The following is an 18,822-nucleotide window of genomic DNA, read 5'->3' on the forward strand; positions in this document are numbered from 1 at the left end:
TTAGTGCCGCAAAAGCCAAAGCGAGCACAGCGGCAGGCATCCATTTCTCAAAATTTTACATAGGGATTTCCCAAAAAAAAAATGCCAATCGTTTTTTTTTTTATATTGCCTATCTATTTTTGAAATAAATTTTTTTGGGCGAACCAATTCTTTAACACAAAACAATATGCGAGAGTTTTGGTCCACAATTAAATCAGATGTGGGCTATCAAACAAGCGTCCAGGTAAATCCTATTTCCGATGTGAAATCGATTTGCCATTTTAAGAACATATTTGCAAATAATAGTGGCAGCTGAACCCTGGCTTTTCAGTGCACTGATATGCCATGGTCTTTGGAAAGAGACCTGGGCTCTTTGTCTATTTTAATCTCGACAGCTTAACTTGAGGTGCCTCAGCCCCGATTGTCTAGGCACTGTGGTAATTAAGGGAAATATACATTTTTGGGCTAATGTACTACTAACTTTATTTAGTATTTGCACTGAACAAAGTTCCAGAGTCATGGCTATGTTCCATCATAGTGCCGATCTACAAAAAAGGGCCCTGTGCTGATCTGGCAAACTATAGGCCGATAGCGCTGCGAGACGTCCCATCAAAGATGTTCTCGGCCCTACTGCTTTGTGATTTTCAGGAATGGGCTAGAGCGGCCCGGAGATTGGACGTCTTTAAGACTGGCTTTTGTAAGGGAGTGGGGACAACTACCAACGGTTTCATCCTCGGCCTGTTCAAAAAGGAGTCTATGGAGGACTCTAAGCAGCTATATATTGCACTTATTGACTTCTCCATGGTCTTCGATAGTAGACTTTGGGTTAAGATACATCTTGGCATTGTCTGGCCCCTCTGTTAGATATGCTTATTGCCTTACTTTTATTTTGGCACCACTGTATTAATTCCAATAGCATGCGTCTGCTGACAACCTTGTATACCATCTGGCTGAGGGTGGAAGTTAGTTTGGGTATAACACTTTAAGCACTTGAAATGACTAAGCAATTGCATCTTAATATTGTATAGATTTGTGTGTTGTATATCTGATTTATGAAGATGATTTTTTAAATTTTTATGTTTTATTTTTGATATGACTTTTTATATATGTGTTATTTTTTTGTCTTGTGTAAAGTTTATATTTTAAACTATATCACAATAAATAAATAAATAAATATTGCCTTACATACAAATACCCTTGTTCGAGTGAGACTGAATAGGCAGGGCTGTCTCTCTGCCCCAATTCAAAGTGAGCATGGACTGAAACAAGGATGTTTACTGCTGTCCCTTTTGTTTAATTTGTTTATTTTAGACATTGTCACTGCCTTTGATGGCCCCCGCTGCTTCCCGCCCTCTCTAGATGGTACTCAATTGAACTAGTTAAATGCGCATAGGGCTATAGTGACAATTAGCAGACCTGGAGACATACACAAAGGCCAATGGTTTAAATATAAGTGTAACTAAAACGAACATTTTTTGTCTTACCGACTGGGGAGGAAAAAGCATTGTGTTCATTTCAACTGGTATCTGGGGAAACAAAGTATTAGAGTCTATAATTTTATGTATTTTGATTTTTATTTGTTTGAAACTTGAAGTGAAATTGAACTTTTAAACTACAACATGTCAAAGATCATGCTGGCCGTGCAAGCATTTTATATAAATAGGTTTGTTAACTTTTCACTTGTCCCAGCAATCGAATATTACAATAAGAAGTTAGTCCCTGTGATCACAAACGTAGCTGAAACCCTGTTTTTTGCTTTAAAAGTAAATTAAAGCTTGAGGGCCTCTTTTGGAGGAGAGTGTTAAAGCCACCACAGGTAGTCCGAGCCCAAGTGATAAGGTACGAACTGGGCCTACTTTCAATTGAAGATGGTATGATGTGAACAAATCTGCCGATGTTAGTAAAAATTGCTTTTGCGGAAGAGCTTTCAATTTGGTGGTACCTGAGGGAATTAATGAACAAACGGCTTAGCAAACCTTTGAACAACTGTTTTTTAAAGTGTGCAGATTACATGACATATGGATCAATTCTTGAATTGTTGCATGTGTCGCCGGATAAAACAACAACCGGGGGAAATTGACTGGATTAATACCAATGAGCAGGTCTGTGGGTACAGACTGTATTCTGGAATATTGCTCGATGTTGGGCCTCTGAGTCTACTCCCTTGTTACCTGCAAAGATTTCCAGGCCAATATTGGCATATGCAATATTTTCATTTGCGTTTCAATCTTTTTCCCACCAAAGAAACCTTGGGAGCAAGGGAGGCGATTGAACGCCCACTGAGGATCTGTAGGTATGGCAAAGAAGAGGGAAACATTGAAGCCATCTATAATCTTTTATTGGAATGCCATGTATTAACTCCCCGACGTGCAGTACACTTTAATCACTTAGTACAGGATTATAATAGTTTAGTTTGTCAGTATATTTTAACTAAAAAATAAAATGGTTGGGGGTGTGGCCTAACCGCCATGTAAGAAGGACGCACTGTCCGCGACCTCCACACGATGTGACCAGGATATGCTGAAAAGATAAGCTGTATTAATAACTAAAACATCTTAATGAATGTCTAAGCCATTGCAGATGACATGAAGTGGCTCCGGCTGAAATTCTGTTGTCCAGAGCGACCTACTCGGCGTGTAACGGCTAAAGACACTGTCCTGCGAAGCTCGGCTGAAAATGGCGGCGGTGCCTCAGGAGAACGAAGCAGTACAGTGGTGACTGTACGGGGCCGATGCACTGGGTACGGGCGGGTCCAGACGAGCAGAGGAGCAGATCGAGAACCCAGAGAGCAGCCAAACGTTCAGCCTAAGTGGGAAAACGCCGAGACAGGGGTACAGGAGCGAAGACGCCTAGCTGAGCTGCCCTGCACCAACGACCCAGGAGCCCCGTGAGGGGACTGCGGCTTGGAGAGACCGAGTGGACGGAGCCACCAGAAAAAGTGCAGCGAGTTGACTGCCGTGCGTGGCACAAGTGCCAGGGTGGTAGGACTTGGAGGAGCGGCGCCCAGATAGTGGGAGGCAGCAACCGGGCCCTGAGGAGAAGCAGCAGCGGAGCTGGGACCGTGGATCCCAAGCAACAGGAGGCCTGCGAAGGAGAACGGGGAGCGAGCACCATGGGAGCGGACCGAGGAGACCAGGCTGAGCCATTGACAAGTGGTGAGGAGCTAGTGGGGAAAGGAGACCCAGCTGGACCAGGACACCTTGCCGCCCTAAGGGTGAAGCGGGCTCCCCCCCCCTGCTGAACTCTGATTAACACAGAGGGTGCAAAGACTTTTACAATTGAATTGCGTGGGTGCTGGAGACTTCAGGCTGGGGCCGGCTAGTAGGGGAGCAGCCCCTGAGTAGCGCAGCGTAAGAAGAGAGGGAACGAACTGGCACAGGGATCGGAGCGGCTGCCCCGTGGCGCCGAACAAGCAGTAAGGCCCGCTGAAGCTGGAGCCAAGTCTCTGCCACGGAGGTGCGTATTTCCTCCCAAATAGCGACAGTACGAGTAGCGAGCACTGGAGCACTGGTAGACCAGCGCCATCCAGCCTGGGCGGGGTGCCCACACCCACTGGAGTGGGAGCCAAGTCTCTGCCACGGGGGGGCATATTTCCTCCCAGATAGCGACAGCACGTGTAGCGGGCACAAGAGCACTAGTAGACCAGCGCCATCCGGCCTGTGTGGGGTGCCCACAACCCTAGAAGAGACCACCCACGCTAAGAGATATAACATAAGGCACAATAAGACCTACAGATCACACTGGCCTGCGCTGGGTGTTGGAGAACGCGGATCGGTGGCCAGACTACCATGGGGACGAATTGATGCCAACTGCCTCGAGGTGACGGCCTGCAAGCTCAGAGGCGTCCTAGCACATTGAGCGCGGCTGACTTTTGGCACATGCTGCACTAGCGGAAGGACGTCTTCAGAAAGAGCACACTTGTCCCAACGCAACGAAAATACGTAAAAACCGCAATGGAGTTCCGCTGCACAAATAAGGCACAATCTTGGAGTGCTACATTGAACGTTATCCAGCATCCCAGAGCTATAAGGGAGTCAACACACAGCACCACACTAATGAGGCACCCACGACAGGTGAAGGGAAACAACGCTGGCCTCCAGCTGCGCCGATTCTGCAAGGAATGCACTGCCCGAATTGGAGACCCACATAACCCCTTGCCCTCGTCACAATATCCACAAAGGAGGCGAAAGCCAAACAAAAGCAGACCACCATGGAAACCTTTGCGACCGGAGGACCAACGAGACCTGACGCCATTCATACGGATGCGGAGATGGCGCTGCACGGAACTCCTGCGGCTGAACCGGGAAACGCACAGATACTAGAGGCTATCAAGATGCTCCAGACAACCATGGAGAATACAATTGATGCAGTGGCCATAGACTTGGGCCTCTTGAGACAAGATGTCCGCAGTATCACTGAAAGGACAGCGACGTGCTTGAAACCCAGGTTCGTGAAAACAAAGAGGCTAAAACCCAGCTTTTGAAAGATGTAGATGAACTGGTACGGAAAGTAAAGCTTCTAGAAGACAGAGCTGAAGAAGCGGAGGCACGGGCACGCCGGAATAACATTAGGATCTTGGGCCTGCCAGAGGGAATTGAGGGAACGGATCCTACTAACTATGTAGAGAACCTCTTGATATAAGAGATCGGAGCGCATAAACTTTCGCAAGGCTTCACCATTGAAAGAGCACACCACTCCCTCACTAAACGACCGCTGCCAGGAGCCCCGCCCAGGCCGGTGATAAATAAATTGCTTAATTATAAAGATAGAGAATTAATTTTGGCTTTTTCAAGAGCGGGAGGCCAGATCCAAAGAGACTCAGCAAAGATTGCCATATATCCCGATTACACCTCCCAAGTTCAAATGAAGAGGGTGCAATTTATGTACACAAAAGCAAGGTTGAAAAAGGCAGGACTACGCTACATGCTCTTATACCCAGCGACATTAAAAGTGCTGGACAATAATCGAGCGCTTCTCTTTGAGACACCTGCTGAGGCCAGAGAATGGATGGATGGAGAACAGATTCAGGACATTGAAACAAAAGGACGCAGAATACGCCAAGAACCGCCCAGTAAGGTCACATGCAAGACAAACTCAATAATTGCAGGGATCAGACCAAACTCACCCAAGCAACAGACTGAATCTATACCAATGCACAGCAAGATTAATCAGACACAGGAGCCACGCCAGAGGTGGTCTGCTCCCAATGAGTGAGTAGACAACAGCAGACCTCTTAGGCCCCGGAAGTTACTTGGGTATAGTTAACCTGCCCGTAGGGCACCAGGATACTAGTATAAGGTTGAATGGAGCGGAAACTGGATAGTCATAAGGGGGGAAACCCCTCTGGACAATGTTTGTTACACAGGAGTTCAAGGTTGGGGGAGGGAGGGAAAAAGGGAGTTGATAAACAAGTATGGAGAACAAAACAGACAAAGACAAGACCACCCAGAACTTCACAGATTGCCAAATCCGGACGGGACGACGCAGAATGCGCCACCCGCAAGAACACACGGGTTTCAAAATACTATGGCTGACAAGATAAGAATTATGGCGTGGAACGTCAGAGGAATGAACAGTTTTGTCAAGCAACACCGGATCCATGCACACATAAAGCAGAATAAGGTCGGAATCACCCTGCTACAGGAGACCCACCTAGATGCAAGTAAGCAAGCTGCATTAGCCAGAACTTGGAGAGGTACATTGATAGGCACCACATTCTCCACATACGGCAGGGGGGTCCTGATCTGGGTAGATCCTACCATTTCTCTTAAAACTATCACCACGAAAATTGACGATGAACGACGAATGGCCTTGTTACATGGCGCAATAGAAAGGAGAGAGGTCTGTTTAATCAATACCTACGCCCCCAATAACGACGCCACAGTTTTTTCCAGATCACTATATAAAAGGCTGAGTCAGTTCAGAGATGGTACCTTGATATGGGGTGGAGATCACAATTGCACTATGGAGCCCCGGAAAGATAGATCAGACAACAAACATTCACACCCATCCCCACCTGCTAAAATATTAGCGGCACTGACGCAACAGCTCAGGTTAAAAGATTTATGGAGGGAGCAGCATCCTGATAGCATGCGGTGGAGAAAATGAATACTCTCTGTTGTCTACACTAGGCTAGACTATATATTCATTAGTGAAGAGCAACAAGCTATGTTTGGAGATGCACAATATTTGGCTAGAGTACTATCCGATCATGCCCCACTACTGGCCACCTGGACGGTATTTGCAATCAGACCCCCCATGCCAACATGGAGGCTTAGACGTGAGGCCTTGCTAGATACAGCCTTTCGTGAACAGATAAAAAAAAACATGCTAGAATTCTGGCAAATAAATGAGAACAGCGTATGACACGTTGGCACGGTTTGGGAAGCATATAAGGTTGTCTTACGGGGAAAAATGATTGCTGCCATAGGGGGAGCCCAAAGGTCTATTGAAACCACCTTAGCACACACTGAAAGGGAACTGGAAGTGGGGGCCAAAACAAACTCTGAACATATGAAGAAAGAAGTCGAGCTTATACAAGCTTGATTAACTTGTTGGGAAAAACTGGGAAAACGTAGCTACACAAAACATATTGAATGGAGCCATGCCCTTGGTGATAAACCAGGTAAATTATTAGCTTGGCTATATAAGCGAGAAGCCCCTAGGGCACCCATATGCCGAGTCTGAAATTCAGAGGGCAAAGTAGCACATACACAAACCAAAATAGCCTTTTATCAGAACCTTTATGCCAATACCCCTTCGGCCACAGATGCTGAAATAGAAGATGTCCTTGACATCATTAAGCTACCCAAATTAGATGCGCAAATGGTGGATGCCCTGGACGAACCCATCACCCCGGACGAAGTCCTGGTCACCATAAGATCCCTTCCATCTGGGAAAGCCCCTGAAATTGACGGACTCCCAGGAGAGTTTTACAAGGCGTACAAATACGTTTTGGCACCACTCCTAGCTAAAGTATATAACGCAGCGGATGAGGCAGGTGCCCTCCCTGAATCCATGAAGGAGGCTGTAATAATCCCATTACCAAAACCTGGGAGGGGTGGAGAGGACTGCAGTTCATATCGGCCGTTGTCCATGTTAAATCAGATCCTGACGGCACTTCTGGCTGCGAGACTACGTAAAGCAATCCCTCGACTGATCCATCAAGATCAGACGGGTTATGTGCCAGGGCGGACTAAGTCTGAAAACTTGCATAGACTTCACCATGTCATATACAGCACTAGCAGCAGGCCTGAAAAATGCGCGGTGGCATCTCTAGACGCCACTAAAGCTTTCAATTCAGTTAGATGGAACTGGCTATATGCCACTATGATGAAAATGGGGATTGGGCCAAGCTAAAATGGACTAAACTCATATACATGGGCTCTATGGCCAGAGTGTGTACGGACAAAACATACTATGACAGATGGCAGCTGTACAGGGGCACACCAAAGGGTTGCCCACTCTCCCCCATGTTATATATCATAGCCACTGAACCGGTAGCTGCGTATTTACGACAGGAGTATGGCCCAATATCACAAAAAGGTATCTAGAAATGCCAGATTGCAGCTCATACAGTTCTACATCACCAATAGAGCATACCTCACACCTGAGGTGATCTCTAGGTTCAAGGGGGCAGGAGTCAAAGAATGCCCTAAATGCAACGAATCAAGTGCAGGAATGACTCTCATGTTTTGGGGGTGCCGGGAAATACAATCCTTTTGGACACAAATAGCGCAAAGGTGGCAGTGGCAGACATTGACCTGGACATACAAACCCCGGCCGCATGCATCTTGGGCAGATATAAGAAAAGCCGGAAGAACAAACCATTGAACAAACTAAAGGATTTGATATACATATTAGCAAAAAGACACATTGCCATGGGGTGGGAAAACACCAAGAGCCCAAATGTGGTATTGTGGTGGGAGGACCTTCGCAAGTGGGTGGCGGTGGAATCGGGGGTGTGGGAGAACGCACTTTGAGAACAGAAACTTGACATCAGCGAAGATTTGCAACAGTGGGTGGCGCTCAGTGCCATTATTCAACCCGAGGACGGACAAAGCTACCACGGACGAAGCAGGTAGCCCACAACCAGAGTCTGATTGACGGATTCCAGGGACAGAGTGTGGTCTTGGGCGGGAAAGGGGAGGAAGAGTTGGGGATAACACGCAAAAATGATGTATAACGTATCAATGGGTTACCAGACATTTGGTCGAAAAAAATTGGTCGACCAGACAAATGGTCGAACCAATTTGGTCGAAAACCAAATGGTCGAATATTATTTTTATTTTTATTTTCACCCCTTTTTTTTGGGGGGGGGGGTCCCCCCTACCCCCTTTTTTTCTAAAAACCCATTTTTGTAAAAAACGGAAACCCGAAAAATAAATATATAATAAAAAAAATAATTCGACCATTTGGTTTTCGACCAAATTGCGTCGACCAAATGTCATTCGGCCAGTTTTGGGTCGACCAAATGTCTGGACACCGTATCAATGATGATAACCAGTTAAGCTTGTGTTGTTCAAAACTTAATAAAAATAGGTTTTTTTTAAATGGTTGGAGGTTTGCAGTGTTGAGCTTTTTTAAAAGAGTTGTTCCCATTATCGTGCTTAGGTTTACTGATTGAAAGGGAATATATTTAGTATTATGAAGTGTTTTAGCGTATATTAGTTCACGATTGTACTATGATGGAAAAGTGGATATGAATTTGACGCTTTTAGATTATTTTGATCGTAATGAATTTCTCAGAATGTCTTTTCACCGTCTAATATGATGAACTGATATCAATGATTCATTATTGTATTTGTACCCATATGCTTAATAATGTTTTTACTCCTTAGTTTGGTGATTAGTTTGATACTAATTCATATTTATTGTATTTGTATGTATATGTGTGATTGCCTATTTATTTGATTGTTTGGAGAAAAATTCCTTGTTGAACTCATTCACTTAATTAACAATAACTAATTACAAAAACATACACAAACTATCATTTACTCCCCATGCAGTGAAAGGACCAAACTATACCCACTTGAAAATTGGAACTGGGCAGAGACTGGATACTAGGTCATCTGGGGTCTTTGGTAAGTATTAAAGCACCAGTATTGTACAGTCAAAGATGCATGACTGGCCTTTTCCTTCTTATTCCCTCTTATGTGCAACTACAGATTCTCTTGTCTTTGCTTGTCCTATCTTCTGTGCTATAATGTTGTGAGTCCAAATAACACCATGTTGTATTATTTATTAAAGTATGTTTTTGCTCATGAGTAGAGTACAGAGTTGATCTATAGGGAAAGATTGAGGTACATTTGAATAACTGTGTGCTGCCCACAGTCCTAAAGAACACTAATAGATGGCAAGGGGGCTGCTTTGGCAGAGCCGGAGGTGTGGGAGTATGCACCATGAGTTGAATATGTTGAATTCATTGCAGTGTTATTCTGTTTAAGATTATTCATTGTTTGCTTGTTATTTCAGTACTTGGAGTGGGTGATGGGGCCAAGAGACTAACTGAAATGTACAACGGCCATTTTACAAAGGTATGGAATCTTTGTTGCAGACAAGCGGTGTCTGTGTTCTTGAAAATGTTTGATCCTGGACTTGTGTGATTTGGTTAACTGTATGAAGGCGCCCAACCTAACCAATAAGGTCAGCATGGGTTTTTCAGGCCACCTCTCTAGATTTCCCTCCTCGCTTTCAAATGCACTCAAAACATTCTTGTCCTTGATCCACTTAACAATCTCTTCTTTTTCTTTAAGGATTACACAGTTTGTGGTGTATTTGGCAAAGCAACAGATGACTTTTCTGATACCGGCCGCCTTGTAGAGAAGACCACCTATGGTGCGCTCCCTTCTATATTTCTAGAGTTCAGGATAGTCATTGATCTAACATGAGCTCATGTCCCCCTTCCAATATCCTTTTTGTACACTGTAACCTTACTCTAGTGCCCCAAACAACAGAACTGCTCTGGGTTGAATTGTGTGGGCTACCAGGGTGATATTTCCAGTTCTTAAATGCCAATACACATCCATTTTGGGGTCATAATTGATAATACTGGCTTTATAAAATGTAGTCTGCAGAGAGCATGCTGATGTGGTTGCTGATGTGGTATCCTTAATAGTTATAGGCAGTCTATAGTTTATAGTCACAGGTATTGTAACTTGAATTTCTACAGTCAATATATCCTACCCAGAAATGTGAGTTGATGGTAAACCTATGACACCATTGAATAATTCTAAACCAAGACCTATTGCTATATTTTAACTCTTAAGAAAGATGTGAATACAGAATAAACTGTCAGTGAAACCGGTTTCTGTGTATGCACATTTATTTTTTTATTTTTCCATTTATAAAGCGCACCAAACCGGGGCACCCGGGCGCTAAAACCTAAAACCTGAAGTGCTACTCTTGGACCACATGATAGGATATGATATGATCGTTTATTTATATAGCGCCTATACACAATGTGTTTCAAAGCGCTTCAAGGCAAGGGAGGGAACAAGGGGAAATACAACCACATTCTTACAGGCCATGAACAGTAAGGATGTGAAATTAACTATCGTACTCGGCCTGACGACATTTCAGATAGTGCAAGAGCTAAGACATAGATAAGGAAGGGAGGGGGAGTGTGGGAAGGAAATGGAACAGACAGGCGACTACCGTACTAGGCCTGACGACATTTCTGGTTTAGCCGGAGAAAAACAAAAGGTGAGGGAGAGGGGTGCAGAAAGGGAGGGGAGGAACAAAACAAGCGACTATCATACTAGGCCTGACGACATTTCAGATAGTGCTGGAGGGGAGGAAAAAACAGTAATGGGAGGGTGGAGGAAACCAGTGGAGTAACGTTGCTGAAAATGTTGGGGGGACATGACATCTGAAGAAAGGGTGCCCAAGCCAAATGAATGGGGATAAAATGGTGTGCCATTAAAGTTGGGGGGGGACAAACACCCCTGTCCCCCCCCCTAAAATTACGCCCATGGCGGAAACAGACGAGGTTACTATCATATTCGGTCCAGGGACAATTCTGATAGAGTAAGTGCATAGAAGAAAGTAAGGGGAGGAGATAGGAAAAGGGAGAAGGGAGAGGAGGAGAGAAAAGAGTAAGCAGTCAAAAAGAGTGGAGAAGCAAGAGTGGAACCTTGAAACCTTTAACTATTTTTGTATCTCTGTGTTTAGAAAATATATTGATGGTGCGTGAATATAATAGGTCAAATTTCCAAATGTATATGGCAAGAGTTCAATCGAATAGTTTCAGCACAATGTAGAATTGAACATCGGCTGCAAGCAGGTTAAGTGGTGTGTACCAGTTTTCTTTAAAAAAAAAAAAAATAAAAAAACAAGCTCCGATTCCGTCTAGTGGTCACCCTAGAAACACATTTCCACCTTTATGGGTTAGTAATCTTAACTTTTAAAACTTTTGAAGTCCAATAGCTTATTGTCACCCACCCTTAAACTGGCTCTGCTTCCTAGAGAAAAAACATAAGACAGTACAACAATTGTGCAATCTTTAATTTGAACATTTTGAGGTTGTGTTGTGCAGAAACGCTTTTAAGCACCACCCAAACATCCCTCTTTAAGAGCAAACCATGTCGTTTTTTTAAGGGTGTATGTTTTTTCCATTGGGCAACAGCAGAACTTTTCTTCTTGACCTCATAATGGCAAGCCCCCTTTGAAATATTCAATGATGCGTGTGTTTGATTTATCCTCTTTTTTTGTTTGTCCTTTTGCTAAGACTTAAAATATGACCGAGGTTTACAAGGTTGTTAAACCATATGCTCCATGGCCCTGCGAAGATTGAGTTCCCTGGATTTCCTTTTATATTTCCAGATCACATTGTTCGAGACAAGTTGGAGCGCATTCTGGCCGTCATCCAAGGCACCCATCAGAAGGCACTACTTGCGTAAGATCCTGACACTATACCCTGCATGGGCACTCTAGTCAAATTCTGTTAAGCAACTAACGCACGTGTCCAACTGTCATATATGAAGCTTGGCTTGCGCAGCAAGGAAAGTGAACTAAACAAAACGTATCTGGTTGAGCTTTGTGAAGTCAGTGGTGTAATGAGATGCTAAAACACACAAAGACTTCGAGGTGTACCGGGTATCTGTAGCGCTTGGGCAAGTAGTAAATAATGCAATATTGGAGATTAATGTGCTAGCTGCCGCACCCTTGTGGGACTAGTAGGTACATCAACCCTACTACCACGTTGTATTAAAGAAAAGGTAGCTCCACATGAGAGATGCACTGCTAGTATAGAAGTTTGAAGTAATAGCAATGGAGTAATGTAAGGTCAGAACAGTGTTACAATTACAGAACCTGGAGAACAAGGGAATTGGTGTTCAAAATAATATATTATATCTTTGTAGGATGTATTAAATCTAGTCTGCCGACACGCGTTTCGACCCACACCGGTTCTTTCTCAAGGCAAGACGTGAGTATTATGTCGCTGTCAGATAGACGAGACCTTCAAATGGCTCATCCTATATCCTGGAATCAATTCCCAAAATCAGCTAGAGCTTCGATTCGAATCGAAGCTCTAATTGATTTTGGGAATGGATTCCAGGATATAGGCTTCCCAATGTGGGTGCGACTTAGATACAGGTAATACTCTCATTCAGGCAGTCAACCCCAGCCATCACCGGTTTTTCATTTGGATAATATACCAGGAATTATCACGCATTCTCGACCATAGATAATCATCCTTGCTGAGCCATTTGAAGGTCTTGTCTATCTGACAGTGACATATAATACTCACGTCTTGCCTTCAAAAAGACCTGGTGTGGGTCGAAACGCGTGTCGGCAGACTAGATTTAATACATCCTACAAGGATATAATATATTATTTTCAACACCAATTCCCTTGTTCTCCAGTTTCTGTAATTGTAACACTGTTCTGATCTTACATTACTCCATTGCTATTACTTCAAACTTCTACACTAGCAGTGCATCTCTCATGTGGAGCTACCTTTTCTTTAATACAGTGTAATGAGAGGCAATGATGCAAAGTGAGGATTGTTGTTTATTGACAAAGCTGTGTCCCTCCAATTTGGAATAGAAGATGCTCAAGTTGGTATTGAGTTACTTTGGCCAGGTCTTTTGGGTTTGCAGACGTGAGTCATCATGGGGCGCTTCTGGGGAAAGAAAAACTTCCAGTGGCATGTTGGTTCAGTCGTCATAAAAGGAGGATTGTTTGTGGTACATTGGCAGAACTGTGTCACATTTTCTGCAGTAAAGGGTGGAGGCACATTGAGAGCTGTAGGCAGAAGATATCTGCATGGTGCTGACCATAATAATTGAGGTATGCTGTCAAGTCTCCAGTTTCCATATACTGCAATATCAGGGTGTGAAGTGGGTGTAGTGGAGGGGGCTTTGTGGATCTCGTTTGAAGTGAACTACGAAAACAGCGGTTCTAAGTGCTGGAAAAGCATGAATGGGTTTTCCTGGATGTATATGCTTTTGGTAAACTAGGTTTAGGGATTACTGTTTCTATTTTTTATTTTGAGTTCTTGCTCCACACCCTTGACCCTCTCCCGCAAGAAAGATTACTGACAGTTGTATGTACATGGTAGGTTTATGGACGGACTCAATACTACCGAAAAGCTAAAACTGCAATGTGAGATGTCCAATAGCGCATGGCTAATTACTCTACAGCAGTACAGAAATGTTCCTTCTGTTGCACGGCAAGACAAGCAGTGTTCAAACCGTTTTATTTGTACTGTCATGATCCTTACTGCTGCTCTGTTAATTGATTTTACTTTGCTCATTTCCTGCAGGTACTCTCAGGTAGATCTGCAGAGCCAGAAGGCATATGAGCTTGCAGCAAAAGGGCTGTTGCGCCCCTTGGATAAATCCCCTCCACTAATCACTGGAATCCGTTGTTTGCGTTTTGCTCCTCCGGAGTTCACACTGGGTATGTGTAAGAATCGGGCTTTGTTTCTGTACACCGTAATGGGGGCTGTCTGCCTCCCTCCCCCATGTAGCTCTGTTAATTATATCTTCAGTCACCTCTTTCCAACAACCTCTCTCCGTTCTTATTTCTGAGTAAGTGCACAGAGACAGCTGTGTTTTCTGGTGTAACAGCAAATTTGGATGTTCTGCAACATCAGAAGCATTTGAGCTTGTATTGTGCACCACTGACTCCAAGCCGCTCTGAAGAGATAGTTATCATGATTACACAGTAGTGTACCATTTTAGAGCTGTTTCTGAGATGAAACTGTAGATTCTGTTGAAGTTCTGATCTCGAGAAAAAGGCAGCAATGCATTCTTTATTTGGATAGTGGGTGGGGGACGCATTCCTAGGGTTCCCTGTTTTCCAGGCATGCATCTTGACGTGTTCTGTGATTGACATGCCATGGGAGCTTCCTGAAAAGAGAACATGTTGTTCAAGGTGCTACTTATAATAATCTTTGGTACAGCACTCTGTTGCTTATTATTCAATCTTAAGAGCTTCTCTATTATTCTGTTTGGCTCCAGTGTAGGATTTTTAAATCCCTTGGCAATAGAGGGAGCTGAAACCAAAGAGGTCTCTCCTAAGCAGCGTGGAATAGTCCATTGTGCATCACTTAGACAATCACTCACAATATGTGAACCTTTTCTCTGTGGAGCGTCTTGGTAATGGCTTCCAGGCATTGTTTTCTATTTGTTATTTTTCCAATAAATAAACACGTCATGTCTGTAGACCCTCACCCCTCTCCCTCCAGATTTATGGAACGTCTTGGCCACAGGACAGAAAAGACGCCACCTCTGAGGGGGAAATTAGAACTTTAGTTACAGGGGATGGGGGAGGTAAGAAGGGTGACTAGGGAAAAATGATCCCAAGCAAGCAATTCTCTCACTCTTCCCTCGTTATCCCCCCACCGTCTATACACAGAACCTTCTGATTACTCGTCCCCTCTTTTTCAGCACAGTGGAAATGTGTACCCGGAGAGGCCAGAGTAAAATTCAATTAGAGGGAGATGTATTTATTTTATTTGTAACACGCTGGAACGAGACCCTTGGGCATAGAAGCACAGACAGGAACGTACAACCAAAAACACAAAGAGATGGAGTAGATGATTCAGTCAAACAAGGTCGTCTTAAGGCTGCGTTTGAAGGACACCAGTGAGGAACAGGACCTCCAATCCGGCGGCAGTGCATTCCAAAGGCGAGGAGCTGTTACTGGAAAACATCCTTCCAGTACAATAAAGAGTTTAGCCTTCGGAGTCAGAAGTAGGCCAGAATTGTTAGACCTTAATGTAAGTCTAACAGGGAGCCAACCCATCAAGGAGCAGTGGTAAGCAGGACTCTTCCCAAAGAGGCAGGAGTACATGATACAGAGAGTACAAAAGATGATTAGTTTCCCCAATCAATCTGAAGCCAATGCAGAGACTTCTCGGACTGCGTTGTTTTGAACCACCTGGAGTCAGTTCAGTTCCCCCTGACCCAAGCCTTGCAGTAGGCTTGAACAGTAATCTAAGCGTGACCCGATAATGGCACGAGCCAAAGTGGCACAGCTGCTCAGGTTAAGGAAAAAGGACGGATAAGAGCTAAGAGCTTAAGGTAGTAGGAAGAGCATGAAACGAGATGTCTAACATGAGCTTTCATACTCGGCTCTTGATCCAGCATAACAGCTAGGGTCTTGACCTTTGCAGCCACTTTGAAGGATTGGTAGGAAGGGTCCAGATTACAAGGCCTATATGTTGTCCGCAATCATGATTTCAGTTTTTGAGTTGTTCAGCGCTAATCCATTAAGTAGCATCCACCTGTAGATGTAGGGGAACTACCAGGTGCACACATCCCTTCATTTCCGCACATTGATGGTGGTCCTGAGAGAGCATGGGCACTAAACTGGCAAGAGAAAATGTTGCATAATCGATTTTATAACCGTTTTTGCGTATGTGACAAGCTTAGTGTTCTGCTGGGCTGAAAGTAATTTATCTAGCAGTTATGTTACATGCAAAATTATTTTATGGCCTTAACCCGAGTCATTCAAAACCGCACCTATTTGAGTGTTCTTTCAAAGGCTGCTCAACACATTTGGACAGGGGACAGACAACGGTTGTAGGTACATTTATCAATGGTTTAGTAGCACTCCATGTTCTGTATTTAATGAAATGTAATAGTTTTGAAGGATTACTTTTTCTACATCGTCGTCTGGTTTTCATTTTAAGAAAGTGTCTTTAAATAGGATGATGTGCTGAATGGCTGGGATGCAGGGCAAGTTATTTGAGGGATTACACTAAGAACTAGGAGTAAAGAGGCGATCTGCACATATGGAAGTGTTATGAAAGGTCTATGTTTTCATATCAAAATCGAAAAAACAGCAATCAGTCACACAGGGCTCTACAGCCTATTCTGTGCAACGGCCAGGCCATAAAATAGAACTTTAGCCCAATTGGGAGAGTAATATGACCTTTTTTGCTGTGCAACATTCTGAATTCCATTATTTTTCTGTACAGAGATCCAGTGCTTGAATGAAACCCAGCAGTACCTGCGCAAGATTGTGCATGAGATTGGCTTGGAGCTCAAGTCGTCAGCAGTCTGCACCCAAGTGCGCAGGACACGGGACAGCTTCTTCCGACTGGATGATGCCTTGTTAAGGACACAGTGGAACCTCGACAGCATCCTCAAGGCATTGGAGGACTCCAGACCCCGAGTGGAAATGGAGCTGCATAAATTGGACCAGCTCCTGGACCAAATCTCTAGTGGCAGTACTAGCAAAAGGAATGGGCCACACCCAAGTATAGTACATGGAGCTGATCCCCAGCAGGAGATCTAGGGAGCTTCAGATACCTTGGTTGAACGTGCTGGAGAGTTACCATGATCAGCAAGATTTATAATTACCCCCTACTATGCCCAAAGCAGCTGCCTCTAATTGAGTTCTGCCATTGGACTTCTCACGCTGCGCCTGCTTTGGCATCACTTTATGCAAGCAGCGCCACGTTCATTGACATCTCCACCACTGATGTCACCCACCATGTTACTCTTGATGTCACCACGTTACTTGCGCAATAGGTATGTGCACCCACCCCTTGGCAGTATTTTATCTGGACCTTTACAACATTGTGATAGTTCACTGTGATTGCCATGCAAGTAGTGTTGGGTACAATGTTGTACAGATGGGCTATGGCAAACTACAACATAGTGTTGCTTCCATTATCTTTGCTTTAAGCTATTATTGATCCTATATACCCCATACCACCACTTAAATGCCCTTACCCCCGAACCCCAACCATATTTTTCGATGTTTTTTCGGCAAAAAGTGCTGCGATGGATGAACATTGTACAAATCTGACAAGTGTCCTGCGAAAAATTGACAAAAATTGTACTACACTTCAAAGCTGATAGCTAAAAACAAAATTATTCAGGAAAACGTTCCAAAAAGATAATGTTTAAAGGAAAACAGTCCTAGGTTGTTTGGAAGTACTTTTGTTTGTCAATAATGCTACTGTTACTTTTTTTACATGTACTTAACTCTGCCTTTTACTCTGCCTAAAAACAGTAATAATATAAATGCTGTTTTTTCAAAGATCACTTGATGTAGCTTTGTATAACAGATCTGGTGTGCTATGGATCTTTTTCTCTACCGGATGCTTTTTGTTTTAAAGTTTGAGGGACCTTGTACCAAGGATGACACTAGCCGCTGGTACCCTTGGTTCTTCATCTGGTGGCAGCAGGCTACATTGCACCCCTATAGGGAACCTCTGCAACGGACACATTATTTCCAACAGTCTGCAATTGACCTGATGTGTAGTGTTTCTTATAGCATAGTTTTTCTTTTTCACAAATGTAAATGCACTACCCAGTAATACGTTTGGGCATTTGTTTGAGAATGGTCAGCCCTAGCTTTTGAGGTGGGAAAACATTTCTGGTGGGATATGAAGATACGTACGGTTATATGTAATTGAGGCATTGGGCGGTGAGTGCACGCGTGGGAACTCCGGCTAAGGGAGAAACTACACAGTTTGAGGACCCGTTTATAGGGGATCCTCCTGCTGGAAAAGTCTCTTCACTTTACAAAGTACTAAATACCAATAGGTTTAAGAATCCTCAGGCATATATGATAAAGAGGATATAGGCACAACGATTGATGACTTGGCTTGGTATAATATTTGGTCGATAGCTGGGAATCATCTAATGTATACAGTTGAAAGAGAATGGTTTTAAACTAATGTACAGATGGCATCAAACCCCTGAGAGATTGAATAAGATGAATCTTGCGTTTCCCCCCACTTTTTGGAGATGTAAATGGGCCCCAGGAACGCTTTTTCATATATGGTGGACATGTGCACTCATACAGGGTTACTGGAAAGAGATATTGGCATACATTAAATGTATTAGTGGAGTGAACTTATTGGCCGAGCCCAGAGTGGTGGTGTTGAGTGATGAAGATCTACAAGGTCAATATAATTTAGTGGCTAAGTCCTCTAGGTTGACTACTCAATTCTAGTAGCTGCAAAGATAATCGTAGCCAGGAACTGGAAATCCCCAGCTGCGCCATGAGTGGGTTACTTGGCAGCAACGTGGGAGATAGAAGCTGCCCTTAAAGGGAGATGTTGAGATTCTTGGAGGAATGGGGCCCTTTTATTACTTTTGTAAGCCAAAACAGCCATCCCAGTAGTCATCACACACCACATGAGATGCCATAACTTTCTTTGTTATAATATAGGCATAATTTGCTTTTTGCTTCACAGGTCCCAGCGCATTTACCCTTATTTTTCTTTGGTGTAAGATATTGTCAATTTTATTCTTTATTTGTATCACTTGCATTGAAGTACATTAGATGAAGGTATGTTGTTCATATACACAGAAATACTGTATTCATTCTCACGACATTCATCGTCTGTATGTTTTTGGCTTTTCTTAGTGA

The 18,822-nt window shown here is 43.8% G+C and overlaps 1 protein-coding gene across 2 annotated transcripts in view; it reads left to right on the plus strand.

Annotated features, from left to right (window-relative positions):
• TRUB2 (TruB pseudouridine synthase family member 2) overlaps window positions 1–17,483 on the plus strand; it is a 273,827-nt gene extending 256,344 nt beyond the window's left edge. For both annotated transcript variants that reach the window (XM_069609748.1, XM_069609749.1), the window contains 6 exons: window positions 8,988–9,062; window positions 9,454–9,515; window positions 9,735–9,816; window positions 11,803–11,875; window positions 13,748–13,884; window positions 16,412–17,483. In XM_069609748.1, the coding sequence (XP_069465849.1) occupies window positions 8,988–9,062; window positions 9,454–9,515; window positions 9,735–9,816; window positions 11,803–11,875; window positions 13,748–13,884; window positions 16,412–16,731 (749 nt within the window). In that variant the 3' untranslated portion in view covers window positions 16,732–17,483. The remainder of the gene's footprint in view (window positions 1–8,987; window positions 9,063–9,453; window positions 9,516–9,734; window positions 9,817–11,802; window positions 11,876–13,747; window positions 13,885–16,411) is intronic.
• Window positions 17,484–18,822: the final 1,339 nt, after the last annotated feature.

The sequence above is a fragment of the Ambystoma mexicanum genome, chromosome 8, assembly GCF_040938575.1.
Source record: "Ambystoma mexicanum isolate Mex_15411 chromosome 8, UKY_AmexF1_1, whole genome shotgun sequence".
In the NCBI taxonomy this organism is placed as follows: domain Eukaryota; kingdom Metazoa; phylum Chordata; class Amphibia; order Caudata; family Ambystomatidae; genus Ambystoma; species Ambystoma mexicanum.